We start from the raw sequence: 21,272 nt of genomic DNA on the forward strand, positions 1-21,272 counted from the left end.
AGTACGGCCTTCAACTATGAGAAAAACCCATTCCATATAGGCAGCTATAAAAGACCCTGACATGAAAAATATGAATTAATTCAATTGAGAAAACTAACAGCATGATTTATAACAAAACAATTTACGAAAAACAAATATGACAGACACGAACCAACGACAACCACTGAACTACAGGCTCCTGACTTGGGACAGGCACATAAAGAATGTGGCGGTGTTAAACATGTTTGTCAGCACTCAACCCTCCCCCTAACCTGGGACAGTGGTGCAACAGCACAACATAAGAACAAACTATAAAAATCAGTCAGTTTATGGGGAACTACTAGTGGTAGGTTAATGTTATTTGGTATGCATATGTATTAGCATTGGCACATCTCATTTCCATGGAAATTGTTTGGCTCTGTACCTTAAGTCATGGTTTATTGACTGAATATTTTGCTTGACTTACATGTTACAGTATTGCTATTTTAATTTCAACATTTGCATTTTACTATCAAAATAACAAAAAGGCGAGACAAATCTCTGTGTCAACAGTTTATTTCACAATTTAAAGGTGATTTTATGAAGCATGAATATAAAAAAAGGAGATCTGGGTTTATGTCGCAACCAAATGACAAAACCAACCAAAAGACATGTAGAGGGTAATATACAGTCTTCAGTAATAGATAGGTGTCTTTCCAACATGAAGAGCTCACAATAGTCCTGTCTATAAGAGTTGTGATTAATCTAACAGACACAATCAAAGGTCTGCAATCAGCACCCAATAGGCAATTCTCCAAATTAAAGAACCTTTGTGAGCACGCTCACATACCCCACGCCCCCACATTGACACTGAGCAAACAAAATCTCATGAGATGCCTAAGTGTCATAGACTCATAACTCCTACAAAAGTCAATTGATAAAAATTTCTTGTGGATATGCACATTTACATATTATGTCCTTATTGTCTACAAAGTTTCATGAAATTCTATGGTGTGGTTTCAGAGGAGTTGCGATGAGAAGAACAGGACTGACGGACTGTAGTATATTGAGGCCAATAAGTTCAAAGGGGCATAACTCCTAGAAAAAAATTGAATCATAATTTCCTGTCGATATGCACATCTACGATGACAAGAACAGGACTGACGGACTAGTATATTGAGGCCAATAAGTTCAAAGGGGCATAACTCCTGGAAAAAAAATTGAATCATAATTTCCTGTCGATATGCACATCTACATAGTATGTCCTTATTATCTACAAATTTTCATGAAATTCTGTTGTGTGGTTTCAGAGGAGTTGCGATGACAAGAACAGGACTGACTGACTGACAGACGGACAGAGGAACGGACGGGTCAAAAACATTATACCCGACGCAAAAATTTGCGTGGGGTATAATAACATAGAACATTAAGATCAGATATAGGACAACTACTGATGAGTTACATAACTTGAGACAGGAACATGAAATGGGTTATTGGGCAAACTAAATGAGGTATATGGTATTCAATTGACTTAAGTAAATTATGAAATAAAGTTTGGTATAAGTCAATAGGACAACACAAATAACCAACAAGATGCTCACATGAGTCTGTATAGATCACTTGGAAGCTATGCCATATGTGTTGATGAATCTTAATTTTTAATCACAAGGAATTTTTAATCCATTATTCAAAACGAGCAGTTGCTTTTAGTCTAAACAACTGCTACAACAGTCTTCTTAAAATAAATGTTGGAATGTCAATGTGCAAGAGCTAATCATTTTCTCATGTCAACAAAAGTTTATGGTCTGGAGGGAGCTATAATCAAGATGATTTTTCACAAGTATGAGACATGAAAGGACAAAAATATAAGCATTTATCAGTGTTCAAGCAAAGATTTAAGGGCAGGGGGGTACTATTTTAAGATGAATCTGTGTGATTTCTTGTCTGAAAAGGGACAACCTTGATCATGTTTATAGATTAACAAGAGTGTACACACTGAAATATCTTGACTGCTTTACTTTACTCCAGGGACGAAAAAAAAGTGCACAGCAAAATCCAGTTAAGTTTTAAATTTTCTAAAATTTAAAATGCATTTGAATTCTATTTATCTAGGGAATGCTATGCCTTAAAACTTTTCCAGATGCACAGGTTAATCTGTACTCAGAGTAAATTTTGAGGAGAAAACACAGCCATTTTAGCCAAAGTGTCCACAGGAACCTTATGCGCTGTCCCTTTGCTTTTTTTTTCTTTTTTATTTGCTGTGCATGTACTGATTTTGTGTCATGGATGGATACCCCATATCCTTTGTTTTTCTATTATATTAATGGAGTTTGTATCTCGTGCTGTGTGGAGGCCGTAGAAAGTTTTCCCGTGCTTGAGGTGTATGCTCTTTTGTATTTATAAAGTTATGGTGTATTTATCCGAGATAACTTCTCTCATGTGTGCCACATCATTCTCTCAATTTTAGGCCAGTCTGTGTACTAAAATTTAAAAAGACGCACACCACCTATCCTTGGCCAGCATCACTTTCTATGTTAAATTTTTCAATTTCAAGCATTTATTTGGGGGGGGGGGGGGGGCTGTCTATATACCATTATTTACACATCAGACCGTATTGGTTACCGGAACTTGGGATATTCCAAATCAGGTACTTTATATCTGAGAAACAGTCAATACATGCCCTCCTTTTTATCAGTTAAAAGGTGTTTTACAAGGATCACCATTCCTTCACCTTTCATTTGATGACTAAATTACCAAAATATATTCTACATAGTTTGATATTTACACCTATGAGTAGGAACTATTTTGTTTAAATATGTATAACTTTCCAGTATGTTCTTTTTGACTGGGCCTGATTTGGTGGGGTTATATCTTACAAAGTATACCCAAATTATTTTACAAAGAATTCCGCTCAAACTGCTGCCAGGGGCTGTCTTAAACTTGCAGTTACATGAGAGTTTTTAAGCTCTGTGTTGAAGCCCTCACTGTGACTTTGAGATGAAGAAAAGCAATAAAAGCGCTCTTCCTTTGCTTTTTGTGTTGTTTATTTTTTGCTGTGCATTTATCTGATTTTGTGTCATGGATGGATACCCCATATCCTTTGTTTCTCTATTATACATTTTTTTCAAGCAGTCACTGATTCATGAAAATTAGGTCAACGACCATGGACATATGACCAGAGGGAAACTTCGTAAGATAAGGCATCTGCATACAAGGTATGAAGCATCAAGGTCTTTTACCTTCTGAAATATAAAGCTTTATACAAATAGTTTACGCCGCCTCTATAGTCAGATAGTAATCCCTATGTCTTGCATTCTGCAACATGGGACAAAATTAAAATAATTATATAAATTAATGTATTCATGCTGGATTTATGGTACTTTTGGGTTGTTAAAAGATTTTCCAAGTACATGTAGTTATGATTATTTTGCATTGAAAAATATTTATTTTCCTGCGACTTGCTATTTTGGGTTAGCTAATATTTTAATATCTATACAATATCAGAAGATAGTCTCTTTGTTGTCTTTTTTTAGGAGCTGCATATCACATTGTCATGGTTGACCATTCCTCTTTTCTTGCATCACCTCTATAAAACATTTCAACTTTACTAGGAATGTCCTAATTATGAAAATAAAAAGATGTGGTATTATTGCCAATGAGACAACTCTCCGCCAGAGACCAATTGATGTAGAAGTTAACAGCCATAGGTCACTGTGCAGCCTTCAACAATAAGCAAAACCCATACTGCATAGTAAGCTATAAAAGGCCCCCAAATGACAAATGTAAAACAATTCAAACCAGAAAACGGCAGAATTTATGTACAGACCAATAAAAGATTGATTGATTGTTTGTTGCTTAACGGACCAATAAAAGAAAAAACAAATATAATATACAGCAACAAACCACAACCACTAAATTACCGGCAACTGACTTAAGACAGGAACATACAGAATGTGGCGGGTTAAAAACCCACCCCCTTACATGGGACAGTGGTGTAACAGTACATCATCAGAACAAACTAACATTATTTTCAATTAAAACACACATCTTTTCTGACAAGATTTTTATTTTTCACGCATGCTATACTAAAACAAAAACAAAACAACAAAATCACAGAGACCAGTCAATTGGAATGGTCCCACAAACAATTTCATGCAACATAAAAATAGTTTAATTTGGTCCATAAAAAAATAGATGCTTATAAACTTACAAAGCTTGAATGAACAAAATGCAATGTTTTAAAAATGCAAAAAAATCAACTTTATGATAAGAAACAATATCAGAATTATTAACCTAAGGATGCACTTAGGTGAAATTAAAAAAATCTAGAATTTAAAATTGATACTATAAGTCGGAAGAGCATTAGTAAAGGAACAAAATAAGCTAAAAATATTGATAGGTTATGGAGCTCCTTTTCGAGATATTTGAGTTTTAAAAAATGGCGGGAAAAGGCTGACTTGGACTTTTACCTTATATTTGCATTGGTACCAGCTGATTGGTACGTGTATTATTCGGGTCTCAAATCAAAAGAAAAGAAATCTAGAATCTGCTTAAGTTTTGGTAAATGATCTTTTATGAGCTATTGAAGTCTTATATGGATGAAAAATGGGTGTTATGGGGCAAAATATTTTACCCTGTATCGTAGGAAAAAAACCAAGGAGTTCGAACATCTGACACAAATTCCTAAACCTCACCTAAGTACAACCTTAAGAAATATTGTTACTGTTAATTGTAAGAAAAGCATAACAGACTTTAAACATGGTTTAAAATCTGGTTGTGTGCGGCTTACTTTTGATGTCAGCACATTATAGACAACCCTGGAATGGCAACAAATATTAGATATTATACCATAACAAGCTTTGCTGTAGTATGTAATAATATTACAATAAATTTCATTCTAATGCAAATTTGGGCCAGCACAGTAACTACCTAATTTTGGGCAGAAATAAGTCATCTGGAAATTACTGAAACAGTGAATATTATTTTCTTAAACACAACTAAATATGAAGATACTAAAAGTAACAATCTGCATTTCCACACAGATATTGTTATACAAAATACTTTCCTTTTAATTATAAATGTAGGGACAAATTACTGTTATAAAAATCTTTTATCTGTGATAAAACTGATTTTGTAGATACATGCTGCTAATAATCTAATATTTGGCAGAAAAATAAAGTCTCAAGAATTCAATTTAAAACGAATATTTAGAATTGTTAATTATTTTTCCAAATGTTTATTTAAGGTGCATGTTTTAATATTAATATAGAAATATTGGAGTTTCCCAAATATTTTTGTGCATGCATTACTGGGATAGACACTCCTCAAGAACTTATAAAGTATTGCAGAAAATTTGTTAATGTGTGAACTGAACATCTTTACAAACTTCCAAACCTGCATACTTATTATACATCTAACTTGTTATCATTCAATCTTAACAAACAATGCCATATGAACATTTTATATGTTCTATTTGTACATCATTTACTTGCAATACTTGCGATAGTGTGTAATTCATATACAACTAGCAATTCATTGATATGTCTCTTACAATATCGTGAGTACATATCTATACATGACTTACTTTTCTATCAGTAAGATCTTTTTGTACAGAACATTTACATCACTGCACATATGCTTTTGTTTGTTAAACTTGCATTCTTTCCAAGTCAGTAGCTCACATCTTATACATCAGAGTTAGTTAAATAAAGTGAAACAGAAAGTTCTGTTTATAGACTGCTCACTTCAAAACTTTCATTTGGACCTTGCTGGTTTTTTTCAGTACAAAAATGAGTATATTATAGTCATTAAAATTATTATCAATTTAAAGTTAAAATTTTAAATGATTAAAAAATGAAGTATAATTACCCTAATTAATGGAGCTACTGACTTCTGAACTTCATACTAATATAATATCTACCAATAGATTTTGTTCAATATTTTAACATTTTATGTAACCTGAACATATTCTAAAAGTACAACTGTCTTAGAGAAGTTTTGTCAGTTAATAATATCTGGTGGCAGCTGCACCCTATATTAAGTTAAAATAACAACTGTCACTGATAACTTGTTTTCTGATTAATACTGTTCAAAGACTTTATACTCAGTTTTTACATCATAGATATTTGTAATCAATCGACATAAGTTTATTCAGATAACTTTTAAATTCTAAAATTAAACAGTACACATAGTTATCTGTAAAGGGTTATATACATCTGTAAGCTCATCTTCTATCACTATCTGCACAAAACAATTAAAATCCCTCTCAAGCTTGATAAAAAAACTAGAGCCTACATCAAACCTGTTTCCCTCTCCAAGCTTTTAAAAGCTATTTAAGTTTTTTATTTCAATTATCACAAAAGGATAGATTTATGTAAAGGGTTTCTAATCATCATTTATGTAGTAGGTGTCTTTTTCTAATTGAGTTCTTTGTACATAATCTTTCATGCGTAACTTCTGTCAAGTTTGCTTTCAGACTGACCCAGTACTTTCAGAGAAGACAATGAAAATCTTAATTTGTATATGAATTACGTCTTTAACGGTTATCAAATCATTCTAAAAGCAGGAAGATTTGTAGAGGGTCTCCAAAACAATTTTCACATGAGTTTTGAATAATAACATGCTTTTTTTAACAGAGAGCCCTCAGTAACATATTGCTGCCAAATTTGGTTTGCATTTGCTGAGAAGTTTCAAAACAAAAATGTTAATGAATGACATTCAAAACCAAATGATGGCAATGACACAAATTGGACCAGATGACCTACAATGTTAGGAGTGGACACAAATTGGACCAGATGATCTACAATGCTAGGAGTGGATACAAATTGGACCAGATGACCTCCAATGTAAGGAGTGGACACAAATTGGACCTGATGACCTACAATGTTAGGAGTGGACACAAATTGGACCAGATGACCTACAATGTTAGGAGTGGACACAAATTGAACCAGATGACCTACAATGTTAGGAGTGGACACAAATTGGACCAGATGACCTACAATGTTAGGAGTGGACACAAATTAGACCAGATGACCTACAATGTTAGGAGTGGACACAAAGAGGAAATTTTTTTGTTTATTTCACCATCTAGATTGAGACCTGTAAACCTGCAGTAATATGAAATAACAGCTTTGAATAAATAAACGCACTAAAAAGTACATAGATTGGTAACTCTTTTGCAGTTCATTTTGACTTGAAAATGTTGCAAATATTAAGGCATCAATTTACATTTGACAGTCTGAAATTATGCTCACAGTAGCAGATGTCATGTAATTGTTTTTAAAATCTATGATTAAGCAGGTTTTTTCCAGTTGGATTAGACTTGATAAAAGTTCTGTATTTGAAGATCGAAAATAAATTCAATTTATCACCACCAAACTGATGCCTACAAATCTTCAAATACAATACTGTTGTCTCCAAACTACAAAATATCTAATGCTTAATTCAGTATAAATAAACAGTGAATTGTCCACTCTATGTAACTCTGACAGTCATTACAGTAAGTCTAATATTTTAAGCAATGTTTTCTAAATTACAAAGTATTTTATGTGTGGTTTAAAAATTCACAATGAATACATTATTAGAATAAGAGCAAAATATATTAACAAGGAAAATTAAATGCAAAATATCATAAAACCATAAAACTTCTCTTATCGCACATAAAATAGTGGTTAAATATGAACAGGTGTAAAAAAAAAATATGAAACAAAATGTTTTTTTATCATACAAAAATAATTTGAATAAAACATCTTTAAAATGAATAATACAATAAAAAAATATTTAACATGGATAACAAAAATAATCACTCTCCTTTTTATAATCAAATTGGTAGTTACAATTAATTCAGTAAAATATATCATTGTGGTTTATATTGTGAAAACGGACTAAGGGCTTTTCCAGAAACTAATTCCTGGGAGGGAGGGAATTCCACATAATTTGTTTTAACCTTGATTGGAGGTGGGGGTTATTTCATAAGTTTCACTGTTGTTTTTACATTACAGAAAACAATTAAAATTCTGTTGATAGTACCCCAAACAAAGAATGAAGTTGCAACCAACTAAGCACTTTTTTTTGGAATAGCCCTAAAGAGGAAGATAACATATTATAATAGTGTAGGGAAAACACTCATTTCAGAGGTTCACTAACACAATATTATTACTGTGACTTGACTGTTAGTGTTGCTCTCCACCTATTGCAACTTATTCAAAATTCTGACCAAATTGCAATCTGTTTTATAAAACCAAACTGTTCAACTGGTCAGATATTTGAACAAACTATTGTAGTAAACCACAGTCAAGTCATGAAAGTGCAAGGTGATAAAATAAAGCATACTTAAAATCCTGTAAGACTTTAATTCCACTTCCACTGGTGTTAAACTGATAATCGTAACTGGAATTACGACGATCCCAATATGGCGACGGCAGAAATAGGTAAAATCTTTTCAGTCATTTTTGTCAAATGTAGCCCGTTGTTGTCAAGAGTTACTCAGCTGCAAGGTTTTTCTATACCATTACATCATATTTGAATCGTAACGGTGCACTATAATTGTCTAAGCGCTTAGAAAATTGCCGTCGAAAAATTCGGGACGATAATCGTAACTCGCAAAAATGATAATCGTAATTTCGGTATTAATAAATAAGAAGATAATCGTAACTGGATAGTGTTTGATTGGTATTGACACGAAAAACGTCTATCTAATAGCATATGATGAAAATATGGTGATGAATTAATCACGAAAACGTTCCCACATCTTATGACATTTCTTTTTGTGCATATATGATTAACAGTTCTAATGTAAACAGCTACATACTAGTATATATATAATAAAATTGGAAGGGGACCAGCTTCAATAAATTTGTAAATGGGGAAACACGAACTATGTTAAAATACTGAAAACTCCAGGAACTAGGACCGTCACAAAATATGGGAGAAAATTTTAAAAAATGTCATCATGATCTCTTCACGTTTAGAGTTAAAAAGACATATTGTTTGGTATTCTATTTAAATACGGACTTGAAAACAAATGTCACACCTTTTTGAATGTGTAAAAAATTGTATAGCCCATAAATACTATAAAAATGCTTGGCTACTTCATGACCGTCACTGACATTTCGATATCTCAGAAAATAACTATAAATTTTAACAACACCAATTTAGTTTGGCATTCTAATAATATGACATCCTTAAAACGTTTAATGATAATATAAGAGTAGAGAAAATTTGGAATGCTTTGTGTGTTATGGAGTTAATCACATGGTGACGTGGAGTTCATTGGCAAACATGGATTTGTGTTCTTTAATAGTTTGGCCAAAAGCCCGAAGATCAAGAAATCAAATTGATGTGGCCTTAAATTACCTTACAAGCTATATTTATTCAAAGAATGACTGCAACTTTAAGAAATCATAGCGCATATTCCGCCATATCAGAAACAAACTGATTCAAGAAATCATAGATACTTGGTATATGAAAAATATGCTGCATACATATGCATGGAAGTTATTGTAGAGAAAACAAAATCATGATTGAAGGTAACAAAGAACATTTTTTGTACTTGCATAATTACCATATACTTAGTACTTTTCTATCAAATGAAAACAAAAATTAGCCTTTCATAATTGTCATGCATTTTTCTGAAACACAAAATATTTGTTTGATTATCTATTAAAGTCTTTGTAATTAAACCAGTTTCGACTGTGATGATCTACATATTATGCCTTCTGAGGACCAATACACATATATATATAATATATATTTGTGTTTTTTTTTCAGTCCTTCAAATGCTTCGCAAGACTATACGCGCCATTTAGCTAAGGCTAATAAAAACAATAAACACAAGTAACAATAAACACAAGTAACAATAAACACAAGGAACAATAAACACAAGTAACAATAAACAATAGTAACAATAAACTGGTAACTATTCTAGATCCTTGACCATCCACCCTGTTTAAAGAAACGTCCTAAAATACATGGATATTTAATCAAAATATTTGAATTTAATTTTTAAAATCATATAAAATAACAGTGTAAAACAGAACAAAAGTGAATTCACTTGAAAAATATGAACGGCTATTTTAACCGGGATACATTTCACTCCAAAATTAAACTATATGTATTTCTATTGAAATATAAGGAAAAGGGCAAAATGAAAACTCATATCCACAAATCAAAGTATCAACTGTTAAATCCAATAATGCAGTTAAGTAACTGATGGAAAATTTTGTTCATTTCTCGCAGAAATTTAGTATAAACGTTCAGTTTATAGCACCACCCCCCCATTTCCCTTTTACATTATTTGTGGACCCATCCCCGAATATAAACAACAGAGAACTCAAAACTGACAGCGATCTTATGATAAATGAGGTCTGTATAAGGCACAGGGGAAGGGGTGGTGTCACTTCTGGCGTGCTGCTGAAATTTAAAAAAAATATCCCCTTTCATATATTGCCGAAGACCAGAAATCTGATCCATATTATAACTTATATATTTATATAGGAAGTAACCCACAGCCACCCCCGTGGTATAGGAAATATTGAGATAGGGGAGGTTAACTTGCCCTTTTTATTGATTTAAAAGTCGATTGGATATATGCAATATTTGAGGCAAAACATATGGCATATTGAAATGTGGTATACGGGACTTTCATTTGAAAGGATTGCACTTTTGGGATATGGGATAATGCTAATACTCACCCCCCACCCTTTCCCAACTTCCAAAAAAAAAAAAACCTAAACGCGAAAACAACATTGAAACTTTGAATGAATATAAATTATCTATTTACCACAATAAATGACTCGAAAGCTGCTTCATTTTCCATATCTTTAACAGGTACATGTATATTGTTGTCAGTTATAAATCGAGATATATATACATGTAAGTAAATTTGTCCTAAATATTAACCTGTAAGTTTCTTCATTATTTTTTTATTTTGCGCGTTAATGTCATCGTTTAACTGGACATTGCCGTTTTCACACACAAAATACCATTGACAAGCTGGAAGACACATTTATTATTTTTCAGTTACTATTATCGCATAAAGAAATTACGATTATCAAACAAGAAAAATGCCATCGAATTACGATTATCATCCCCAATGTTTCGACGGCAATTTTCTAAGCGCTTAGACAATTATAGTGCACCGTTACGATTCAAATATGATGTAATGGTATAGAAAAACCTTGCAGCTGAGTAACTCTTGACAACAACGGGCTACATTTGACAAAAATGACTGAAAAGATTTTACCTATTTCTGCTGTCGCCATATTGGGATCGTCGTAATTCCAGTTACGATTATCAGTTTAACACCAGTGACTTCAATGTTATTATGAAAAAATCAGTCTAACAGTTTGTATAGAAATTTTATTGTTATTGTCATGCTAAAGGTGATAGGCAGTAATTTTGAATAGCTATAAAAATGTCCAAACTAAGCTTTTATACAAATTTTCTTTCAAAAAGTCTTCTATATTCATAAGAATCAGACATCATTTGAATCAAAACATTTTATATTCAGTAAAATATATGTGAAATTACAATATGTTGTTAGTAAGTTTCCATGGGAGATAACCTAAAACATTATTCTTCTGATTATAGAAGACTTTTCGAAAGAAAAATTGATTATCTCCCATGGAAACTTCCTAACAACATATTGTTACTTCACAAATATTTTACTGAATATAAGATGTTTTAATTCAAATGATGATTGATTCTTATGAATATAGAAGACTTTTCGAAAGAAAAATTGTATGAAAGCTTAGTTTGGAATTTTCATAGCAATTCAAAATTACTACCTATCACCTTTTGCATGACAATAACAATACAATTTCTATACAAACTGTTAGACTGATTTTTCAAAATAACATTGAAGTGGAATTAAAGTCTTATAGGATTGTAAGTATGCTTTATTTTATCACCTTGCACTTTCATGACTTGACTGTGGATTTCTACAGCAGTTTGTTCAAATTTCTGACCAGTTGAACAGTTTGGTTTTATAAAACAAATTGCAATTTGGTCATAATTTTGAATAAGTTGCAGTTGGTGGAGAGCAATACTTACAGTCAAGTCACAGTAGTATCTAAAAAATTTCAGATACAAGAAATCATTAAAAATTTAACTTGCAAAATAAGTTACAATATAAAGCATATTACACAGAGATGTTATTAAGATCAGCATGCACTGAATTAATTGGATTAAAATTAATGACAAAAACTTAAATCAGTTTAAGTATAAAAGTAAACAACAAATTGGGAGAGAGGTTTTTCAAGCTGTTAATTCCTATGTTGTTGTTACTATATGTAGTAATATATTTTTGATTTAAAAATCCTGATACTTTCAAAATTTCAAATTTGATTAAAAATAATTAATAAAAGATATGAGTAAATGTCAACAAGACAGCAATCCAACATTGCATGTGAGACAAAATGTGTTTGATGCCTCAAAAGACTTTTTCAGCTCTGTTATAAAAAGTTTATGTCCATGATGATATATATCTTATTTAACAATATAGACAAAGTACATATATATTTACAGTTATTTTAAAATGTATCATTTTTCAGTTCAATTTGCATCCCATTAAACCTCAGTACAGAAAGGTTAACGAAGTTGTTTTTCATATATATATCTCTTATTTTTGTGAAATTTTGTTCTTCCTTTTTTCAAGTGACTAGGTTTTTTGGCTTTTTTTTTTTAAAGTCTTTACTACTTCATGTACTAAGAATTTTGTCATAAATTAAGGTGACAATTGTTTAGAGATATTCAAATCTTTTCAATCGATTACGAAGAGACAAATCAAGGTAACAAACAGAAACTGAGGGAATCACAAAAGGAGCAAGGCTGGGTGTGTCAACAGGGAATGTGTCTCCTGCTCACAGCCATAACTTGCTCAAATACAAATACAGTCAGTTAATTAACACCTAGGAAAATGCTAACACATATTATTTGCACTAAACAAATAAAAAAATAACATAAAAGAACTACATCATTGAAAGACCACTTAGTTTTCAAATCTTAGAAGAACTAGTTCTACTAATACCACTTGGTGACTTTAAAACTTATAACATAACTTTAAAACTGTACATAAATTTGACCAAACAAATCATTTGAATTAAACCTATATAAAAAAAAAGAATCACTAACTACAAAATTAAGAAAGCAGATTTACCAATTTTTCAGTTGTAAAATATATAATATAATTGAAATAGCTATTTTCTTCTCATAATTTCATTTGCAACTTTTAACTTATTTGCATACATGTCTATTTTTGAGTGTAGTATTCATTTGCATGTGTTATTTGTTTTTTTCTTTCTTATCTGTTCTGTTCTTCAAATTTCAACAATCATATTGATTTCCTCATTTCCAGCCTACAAATCAGAACGCCATGGCTGGTCGTTAAATTTACTAAATTCTTCAACATCAATAACTGCTTGTCCTGAGGCTGCAAAAGAGATGAAAGATTTTGTAATTTCGATTAACAAGCTGTTGGAAATGAGTTTCATTATTTTCTCTGATGTGCATGTATTGAAGATATTCCAACTAAATATATATGCAGAAGTTACTTTGTTAAAGTTCCAAGTGAAGTAAACATTAATAAAATGTTGAATATTAAAAATACACCAAGTTCCTACTCACCTTTCATTGTTTTTCCAAAAAATTGTAAAACTCTATATAGATTAAAAATGCTAAATTCACTTACTTCATAATCAAGTTAACATATAACATAATAATTCATATTCCAATAACACTACCGGGGTAGATCCAAAAAATATTTGAGCCAGCCGGATTTTTTTGTTGTATCCCGAATTTAATCCCTTAAGACTTAGTATTAAAAGCAATCATGGTAATCAGTTGGGCATCATAAAAAATGATTGACATAAAAACGATATTTAACTTGATTTTTGATATAAATTCGATGTTCTGACGTAAACTGTTAAATTGACAGTGCATCTTTTGAAGTGTGCAACATTAGCGTACTAATATCTGCCTTAGAATCTTAATTTGTGCAAAATTATGTTGTCAAAAACTTTACTTTCGTTTTTTAAAAAGCACATTTTCCTACTGTGACTTGACTATGGGTGTTGCTGTTTACCTTTACCTATTGTTCAACCAGATTGTAAAATTGACAATACAATTGAGACATTTAAATTGACCAGTTGGTGTTGTTAAGAGTTGAGTCTACCTTAATGCTACCTGTACTGATTTTTATTCACCTAACCCAACCTTATAGCATGCTTTTCTCCTGAAGTTTTTCTTCACCTAGGGTTATTCTATTATAAAATTGATAGGGAAGAAAATATTATTGGTTTTCATTGTTTTAAGTCCCCAATATAGATGATTAATCTAATTTTGACCCAATAATTTAAATCAGTCAAAGATTTTCGGAACTGCATTTTAATATGTATGAAAATTAAAACTGTTTTTATATAATAAATGAATCTTTAAACTTTTACAGCCGATTTCAATTAGTGTGTAGGAAAAGGTGATATCTTTGGTTAGCTTGCTTGCTAGCTGAACCGTGAAGTAATTATTAGGTTAGGTAAACTACCCTCCTTTATGAGTAGACTAATCCCACAGGTAACCAATTCTATCTGTCTGTCGGACTAGTCTACTCAAAAAGGAGGGTAGTTTACCTAACCTAATAATGACTTCACGGTTCAGCTAGCAAGCAAGCTAACCAAAAGATATTACCTTTTCCTACACACTCATTGAAATCAGCTGTAACCCTTATACATAGTATTGTCCAGTTGTCAATGAAACAAGAAATAGCTATTCAGGTGTTTTCAGTTTCAGTTTTCAGATGGATATGTTATGTGTTTCTTCATATGTCCCTTCAAATTTTTCATTTTGGATTTTTATTCGCAGTGTTTGAAATCCATTGAAATCAATTTGCATAAAATATTGGGATTTATTTTATTTGAATTCAATTCTTAGATGCATTTAATTTTGCTTCTTACAAGTAAAATGTGACTTTGAATGGATTGTCATGAATGTACCAAGGAGGAAATAATTCATTCAAAATGTTTTATGTGGCTTTCACATGATGATGTACATGTAAAAGCCAAAATAATTTTGGAGTATACTTGCAGTGTTTTTCTTTGATATCTATTAGGATTTTTGTGCATAAAAAACTGTTCACTCAAGGAAATTCACTTTTTATAAGATGGATTTAGTTAATCTAAAAGTTAAAAAAAATTCAAAACTTGAATGCAAGTAGGAGAAATAAGTTCAACCAATATGTTTCAGTGTCTTTAAATGTTTAAATGTGATTTTGGAAATAATCATTATAAAATTCTGGATCTAATATGAAGATGATTCACCTGTTTAAATAGGATATATATCATGGAAATGAAATAAAATGTGAATACAGTGGATATAGTCAAATCTTAAGTGATAAAGTGAATAATAAAAGTAAAATATTCCAAAAAAATCATTACGTGAGGATAACAATTTTTAATGGGATATTGGAAATAATCATTATAAAATTCTGGATCTAATATTGTTAAATTGGGACATTTATCATGGGAAATGAAATAAAACCTGAACACTGTGGATATAGTCAAATCAAGTGATACAGTGTAATATATAAATAAAATATTCCAAAAAATTTGTAAAGTGAGGATAATTATTTTAAATGTGACATTGGAAATGATCAAAAATTACAAAATTCTGGATCTAATATAAAGACTCTGCGTCTGTTTTATTGGGATATATATATCATGGGAAGTTAAACAGAATACTGTGGAAATAGAAAAAAATCTAGTGATATAGTGAAAAATGTAAGAAAATATTCCAAAAAGTTAATAGAATTAGGAATATAGTTCAAAAATTACTTCAAATAGTATTACTTCAAATAGTGAAAACTGGAATACTGGATGGGATATCAAATATCAGTGTCAATAAATACATAAATAAACCAGTTTATTCATAACTATTATTTTTGATATTTCACTAGGCATGAACACTTTGTATAAGGCTCATGACAATAAGTATTGAACAAATGTCTAAACGAAGGAATGCACACATTTGTTCTGGTGTTTTTTAATACTGGAAAATTATGGAAATTATGAAATAATTAAGATTTCCACGAAAGTAAAAAATAAATCTTTTGAGTTATCTCCCATTAGAAAGAGCGAATGAGAAAAAAGAGGTCTTTTCAACGATATGAAAGAAATCCAAGCAATCATAGTATTTGAATATGAAAACATTAAGAGGAAATGTAGTGCATTATATGACATGCAAGTTAATACTCTGCAAAAAAAACCATATATATATTCTTGTTCTGGCTTGCTTACTCTTGAAATTTGAAATGACAGTAAAATAAAAATCTCTCCTTTTTCTTCAAATTGTGTTTTTTTGGAAATTGTATGGCCAATTACTTCAAGGAATACATTCATTTCAATGAAAAAGACTGTACTTACATTGTGTATTCCCTTTACTTATTTTAGGATTCTCTAAAGAAAAACATGGGGAAATAATATTAAAAAAAATCTGCAGTCTTTACCAAATATTATAACATGGAATAATTTTGCATATTGTGGCCATATTCTAGCTTTTTTCATATATGTACTTATTTATACTGTAGGCATGTTATGTTATTTCACAAAGATAAAACTTGAAACCTAAATACCACATGGATAAGTTTTTCAAAACAGTAACAATTGAACAGGTAAAGTGATGGGACAGCATCAAGGTAGACTGTAAATGATTGTCAACTCTTAACAATACCAACTGGTCAATTTAAATGTCCCAATTGTATTGTCAATTTTACAATCTGGTTGAACAATAGGTAAGAGTAAACAGCAACACCTATAGTCAAGTCACAGTAATACCAGATATTGACTTGACAATGGTAAAACACAGACCAGAGACAGATACGTAAATTTGTGTAAGTTTACGAAGCACAATTGAGTTTAAGTAGCTCTTTCCACGTTATTTCTGCAAGAAAATACTTCAAATGAATGTTAGATAAAGGTATCAATGATAATTTTAGCATTTTTGGAGAATTTGGACGAATAATTACTTTTCACAACTGCGCAAATGTGCACACATGTACTAGTTCAAAAAAAGTGGTTCTGGCGATTTTTCTCTTAAAACCTTTATTACTACCTTTTTAAATTTTTCATCAGTCATATTTATATACATATTTTTGATAATCTGAATCTTTTTGTGCCCCCGACTTAGCGGAGGGGGCATTAAGTTTTACCCTTGTCCGTCTGTATGTCCGTCCTTACGTCCCGCAATTGGTTTTCCGTTTTCTAACTTTAGTTTGCCTCAACCAAATGTTATGAAACTTGTGCACAATGCTTATTACCACAAAACACAGATCAAGTTTGAATTTTGGTGGCGTCACTTATACTGTTTTAGAGTTATGTCCCTTTACAAATGGAATAATTGTTGAATTTTACTTTTCCATTCTCTAACTTAAGTTTGCCTCAACCAAAATTAAACTTATACACAATGCTTAGTACCACAAAACACAGATCAAGTTTGAATTTTGGTGGCGTCATTTTTACCATCCTAGAGTTATGCCCCTTTACAAATGGAATAAAATGCTTCGCTGGGGCGCAGCTTGATACGACCACAGAGGTCGAACCCTGAACAGTTGGGGCAAGTATGGACACAACATTCAAGCTTGATACAGCTCTGAATTTGGATTGTTATTAAATATTTGACACAGCATAGGTTTCTGACACAGAAAGAATGTGGTCTAAGAACTTGAATTTTTTTAATTTACCTATTATGGTCCAATGTCCAAAATCTAAATACATGGTTAGATTCAGCATATCAAAGAACCCCATATATTCAATTTTTGTTAAAATCAAACAAAGTTTAATTTTGGACCCCAACTTGGACAAACTTGAAAACTGGGCCCATAATCAAAAATCTAAACACATGTTTAGATTCAGCATATCAAAGAACCCCAAGAATTCAATTTTTGCTAAAATCAAACTAAGTTTAATTTTGGACCCTTTGGACCTTAATGTAGACCAATTTAAAAAACGGGACTTAAAATTAAAAATCTAAATACACGGTTAGATTTGGAATATCAAAGAACCCCAATAATTCAATTTTTGATGAAATCAAACAAAGTTTAATTTTGGACCCTTTTGACCTCAATATGAACCAATTTGATAGCGGGGCCCACAAATAAAAATTCTAAATTCATGGTTAGATTCAGCATATCAAAGAACCCCATATATTCAATTTTTGTTGAAATCAAAAAAAGTTTAATTTTGGACCCCAACTTGGACCAACTTGAAAACTGGGCCCATAATCAAAAATCTAAACACATGTTTAGATTCAGCATATCAAAGAACCCCAAGAATTCAATTTTTGTTAAAATCAAACTAAGTTTAATTTTGGACCCTTTGGACCTCAATGAAGACCAATTTAAAAAACGGGACCCAAATTAAAAATCTAAAAACACGGTTAGATTTGGCATATCAAAGAACCCCAATAATTCAATTTTCGATGAAATCAAACAAAGTTTAATTTTGGACCCTTTTGACCTCAATATGAACCAATTTGATAGCGGGGCCTACAAATAAAAAATCTAAATACATGGTTAGATTCAGCATATCAAAGAACCTCATATATTCAATTTTTGTTGAAATCAAACAAAGTTTAATTTTGGACCCCAATTTGGATCAACTTGAAAACTGGGCCCATAATCAAAAATCTAAATACATGTTTAGATTCAGCATATCAAAGAACCCCATATATTCAATTTTTGTTGAAATCAAACAAAGTTTAAATACTGGACCCTATCTTGGACCAACTTGAAAACTGGGCCCATAATCAAAAATCTAAACACATGTTTAGATTCAGCAAATCAAAGAACCCCAAGAATTCAATTTTTGTTAAAATCAAACTAAGTTTAATTTTGGACCCTTTGGACCTCAATGTAGACCAATTTAAAAAACAGGACCCAAAATTAAAAACCTAAATACACGGTTAGATTTGGAATATCAAAGAACCCCAATAATTCAATTTTAGATGAAATCAAACAAAGTTTAATTTTGGACCCTTTTGACCTCAATATGAACCAATTAGATAACGGGGTCCACAAATAAAAAATCTAAATACATGGTTAGATTCAGCATATCAAAGAACCCCATATATTCAATTTTTGTTGAAATCAAACAAAGTTTAATTTTGGACCCCAATTTGGACCAACTTGAAAACTGGGCCAAAAATCAAAAATCTAAATACATGTTTAGATTCAGCATATCAAAGAACCTCATATATTCAATTTTTGCTAAAATCAAACAAAGTTTAATTTTGGACCCTTTGGACATTAATGTAGACCAATTTGAAAACTGGACCCAAAATTAAAAATCTAAATACACTGTTAGATTTGGCATAACAAATAAATAAATGTGATCAAAGATTTTACAAATCTAATGTGCCATACTGTGCAATTAAAGATTACTTCTTGAAATTTTTCAATATTTGAAATTTGAAAAAAAAAAAATATTTGAAGAATAATTCTTTTTAATTTCTGAAATCTGAAATGAGAAAAAATTGGCCCCCCACAATTTCTTTTTATCCCCCCCCCCCTTTTTTCCCCCAAAAAAATTCTTTCCCTCAAGATATGGTCATAATCTCAATTCAAATTTCCAATGGAGTTGGCAACCATAATTACCCATTTAAATTTACCATAGTGCTAACTTAATCTATTTTATAATAGAATTAATAAAAATATAGTGTCAAATCTTTCATATGGATTTTTTTGTAAAAAAAAAAGATGAAAACATTTGCAGATATTTTTACTGGTCTTCCTTTATAAATATGCATTTCTTTAAACATAATTTAAAAGCAGTGTAAGGGAAGTAACCAAAACGTTGTATTTGGATTACCTCCCTTACACTGTTTTAGATTATCTTTATTGTTCATTAACCATTACTTTATACATAATTTAAAAGCAGTGTAAGGGAGATAATTTCAATGATGTATTTGATTTATCTCCCTTACACTGCTTTAAATTATGTTTTGTACTAAAGTATTTGTCCATTAACCAGGACAACCTTGTTTTTGCCCCTAATTCCTAAACGGTTTGAGCCATAACCCCCCAAAGCAAATCCTAACCATCCCTTTGTGGTATGGAAACTTGTAGTATAATTTCAGAGAGATCCATACACCGTTCCACAGTTATTGTCTGGAAACTAGAAAATGCTTATTTTTGGCCCCTTTTTGGCCCCTAATTCCTTAACTGTTGGTACCATAACCCCCAAAATCAATCCCAACCTTCCTTTTGTGGTATTTAACCTTATGGTCAAATTTCAAAAAGATCCATTCACTTAAACTAAAGTTAGAGTGCGAAAACCAATATGTATTCGGACGACGACGACGACGACGACGACGACGACGCCAACGTCATACCAATATACGACCACAAAATTTTTTTGCGGTCGTATAAAAATTACTGAATTTTTCATTTCCGTTCTCTAACTTTAGTTTGCCTCAACTAAACGTTATGAATCTTATACACAATGCTTATTACCACAATACAAAGATCATTTTTTGAATTTTGGTGGCTTCACTTTTACCGTTTTAGAGTTATGCCCCTTTACAAATGGAAAAATTGCTGAATTTTTTCGTTTCCGTTCTCTTAACTTAAGTTTGCATCAACCAAATGTTATGAAGCTTATACACAATGCTTATTACCACAAAACTCAGATCAAGTATGAATTTGGGTAGCGTCACTTTTACCGTTTTTGAGTTATGTCACTTCAAAACGTTGTATGCAAGCAGGGGCATGATCGGTGTCCCATGGACACATTCCCCATTTATTTACTAAATATATTAGATGCAAACCGATGAAATTTAAGAAAATAACTTTAAATAGAACAATCAATGTCCGGTACAAAATAGTTTACCTGTCGCCTGAACAGGTAAATTTCAACTGTCAGACAACTAATTAACCTTGATTGTAATGAGAACTATTGTTTTGATAGCACTTATTCATCATGTCAATTTTATGACAGGAAATGTGTTGCTGTTTAAGACAAAAGGTCAGGTCAAAAAGATGGCATAAACTTCATTTTTTTTTTATTATGTCAAAATGGCAAAATCACGTTACATAGATATAAGAAGATGTGGTATGAGTGCCAATGAGACAACTCTCCATCCAAGTCAAAATTTATAAAAGTAAACCAGTATAGGTCACAGTACGGTCTTCAACACGTCTGTCTGGTTCAGGGTCGGCACAAGTCAAAAATATAATTTATCGGTCAAATCCCGACAATACAACCTTTTTGGAAGCCCTGCACTACACTATGTTTAGCATGTGGTTATGTACAAGAATCGAGTGCAATCAAGGC

The 21,272-nt window shown here is 31.4% G+C and overlaps 2 protein-coding genes across 3 annotated transcripts in view; one reads left to right on the forward strand and one right to left on the reverse strand.

Annotated features, from left to right (window-relative positions):
• LOC127729108 (TBC1 domain family member 25-like) overlaps positions 1-21,272 on the forward strand; it is a 447,590-nt gene that overhangs the window by 232,048 nt on the left and 194,270 nt on the right. The gene's annotated exons all lie outside the window — the stretch shown is intronic.
• LOC127729043 (putative helicase MOV-10) overlaps positions 12,531-21,272 on the reverse strand; it is a 43,656-nt gene continuing 34,914 nt past the window's right edge. The window contains exon 17 of the mRNA XM_052236669.1: positions 12,531-13,387. Coding sequence (XP_052092629.1) covers positions 13,314-13,387 — 74 coding nt within the window. The 3' untranslated portion in view covers positions 12,531-13,313. The remainder of the gene's footprint in view (positions 13,388-21,272) is intronic.

The sequence above is a fragment of the Mytilus californianus genome, unplaced genomic scaffold (assembly GCF_021869535.1).
Source record: "Mytilus californianus isolate M0D057914Y unplaced genomic scaffold, xbMytCali1.0.p SCAF_1, whole genome shotgun sequence".
NCBI classification, from domain to species: Eukaryota; Metazoa; Mollusca; class Bivalvia; order Mytilida; family Mytilidae; genus Mytilus; species Mytilus californianus.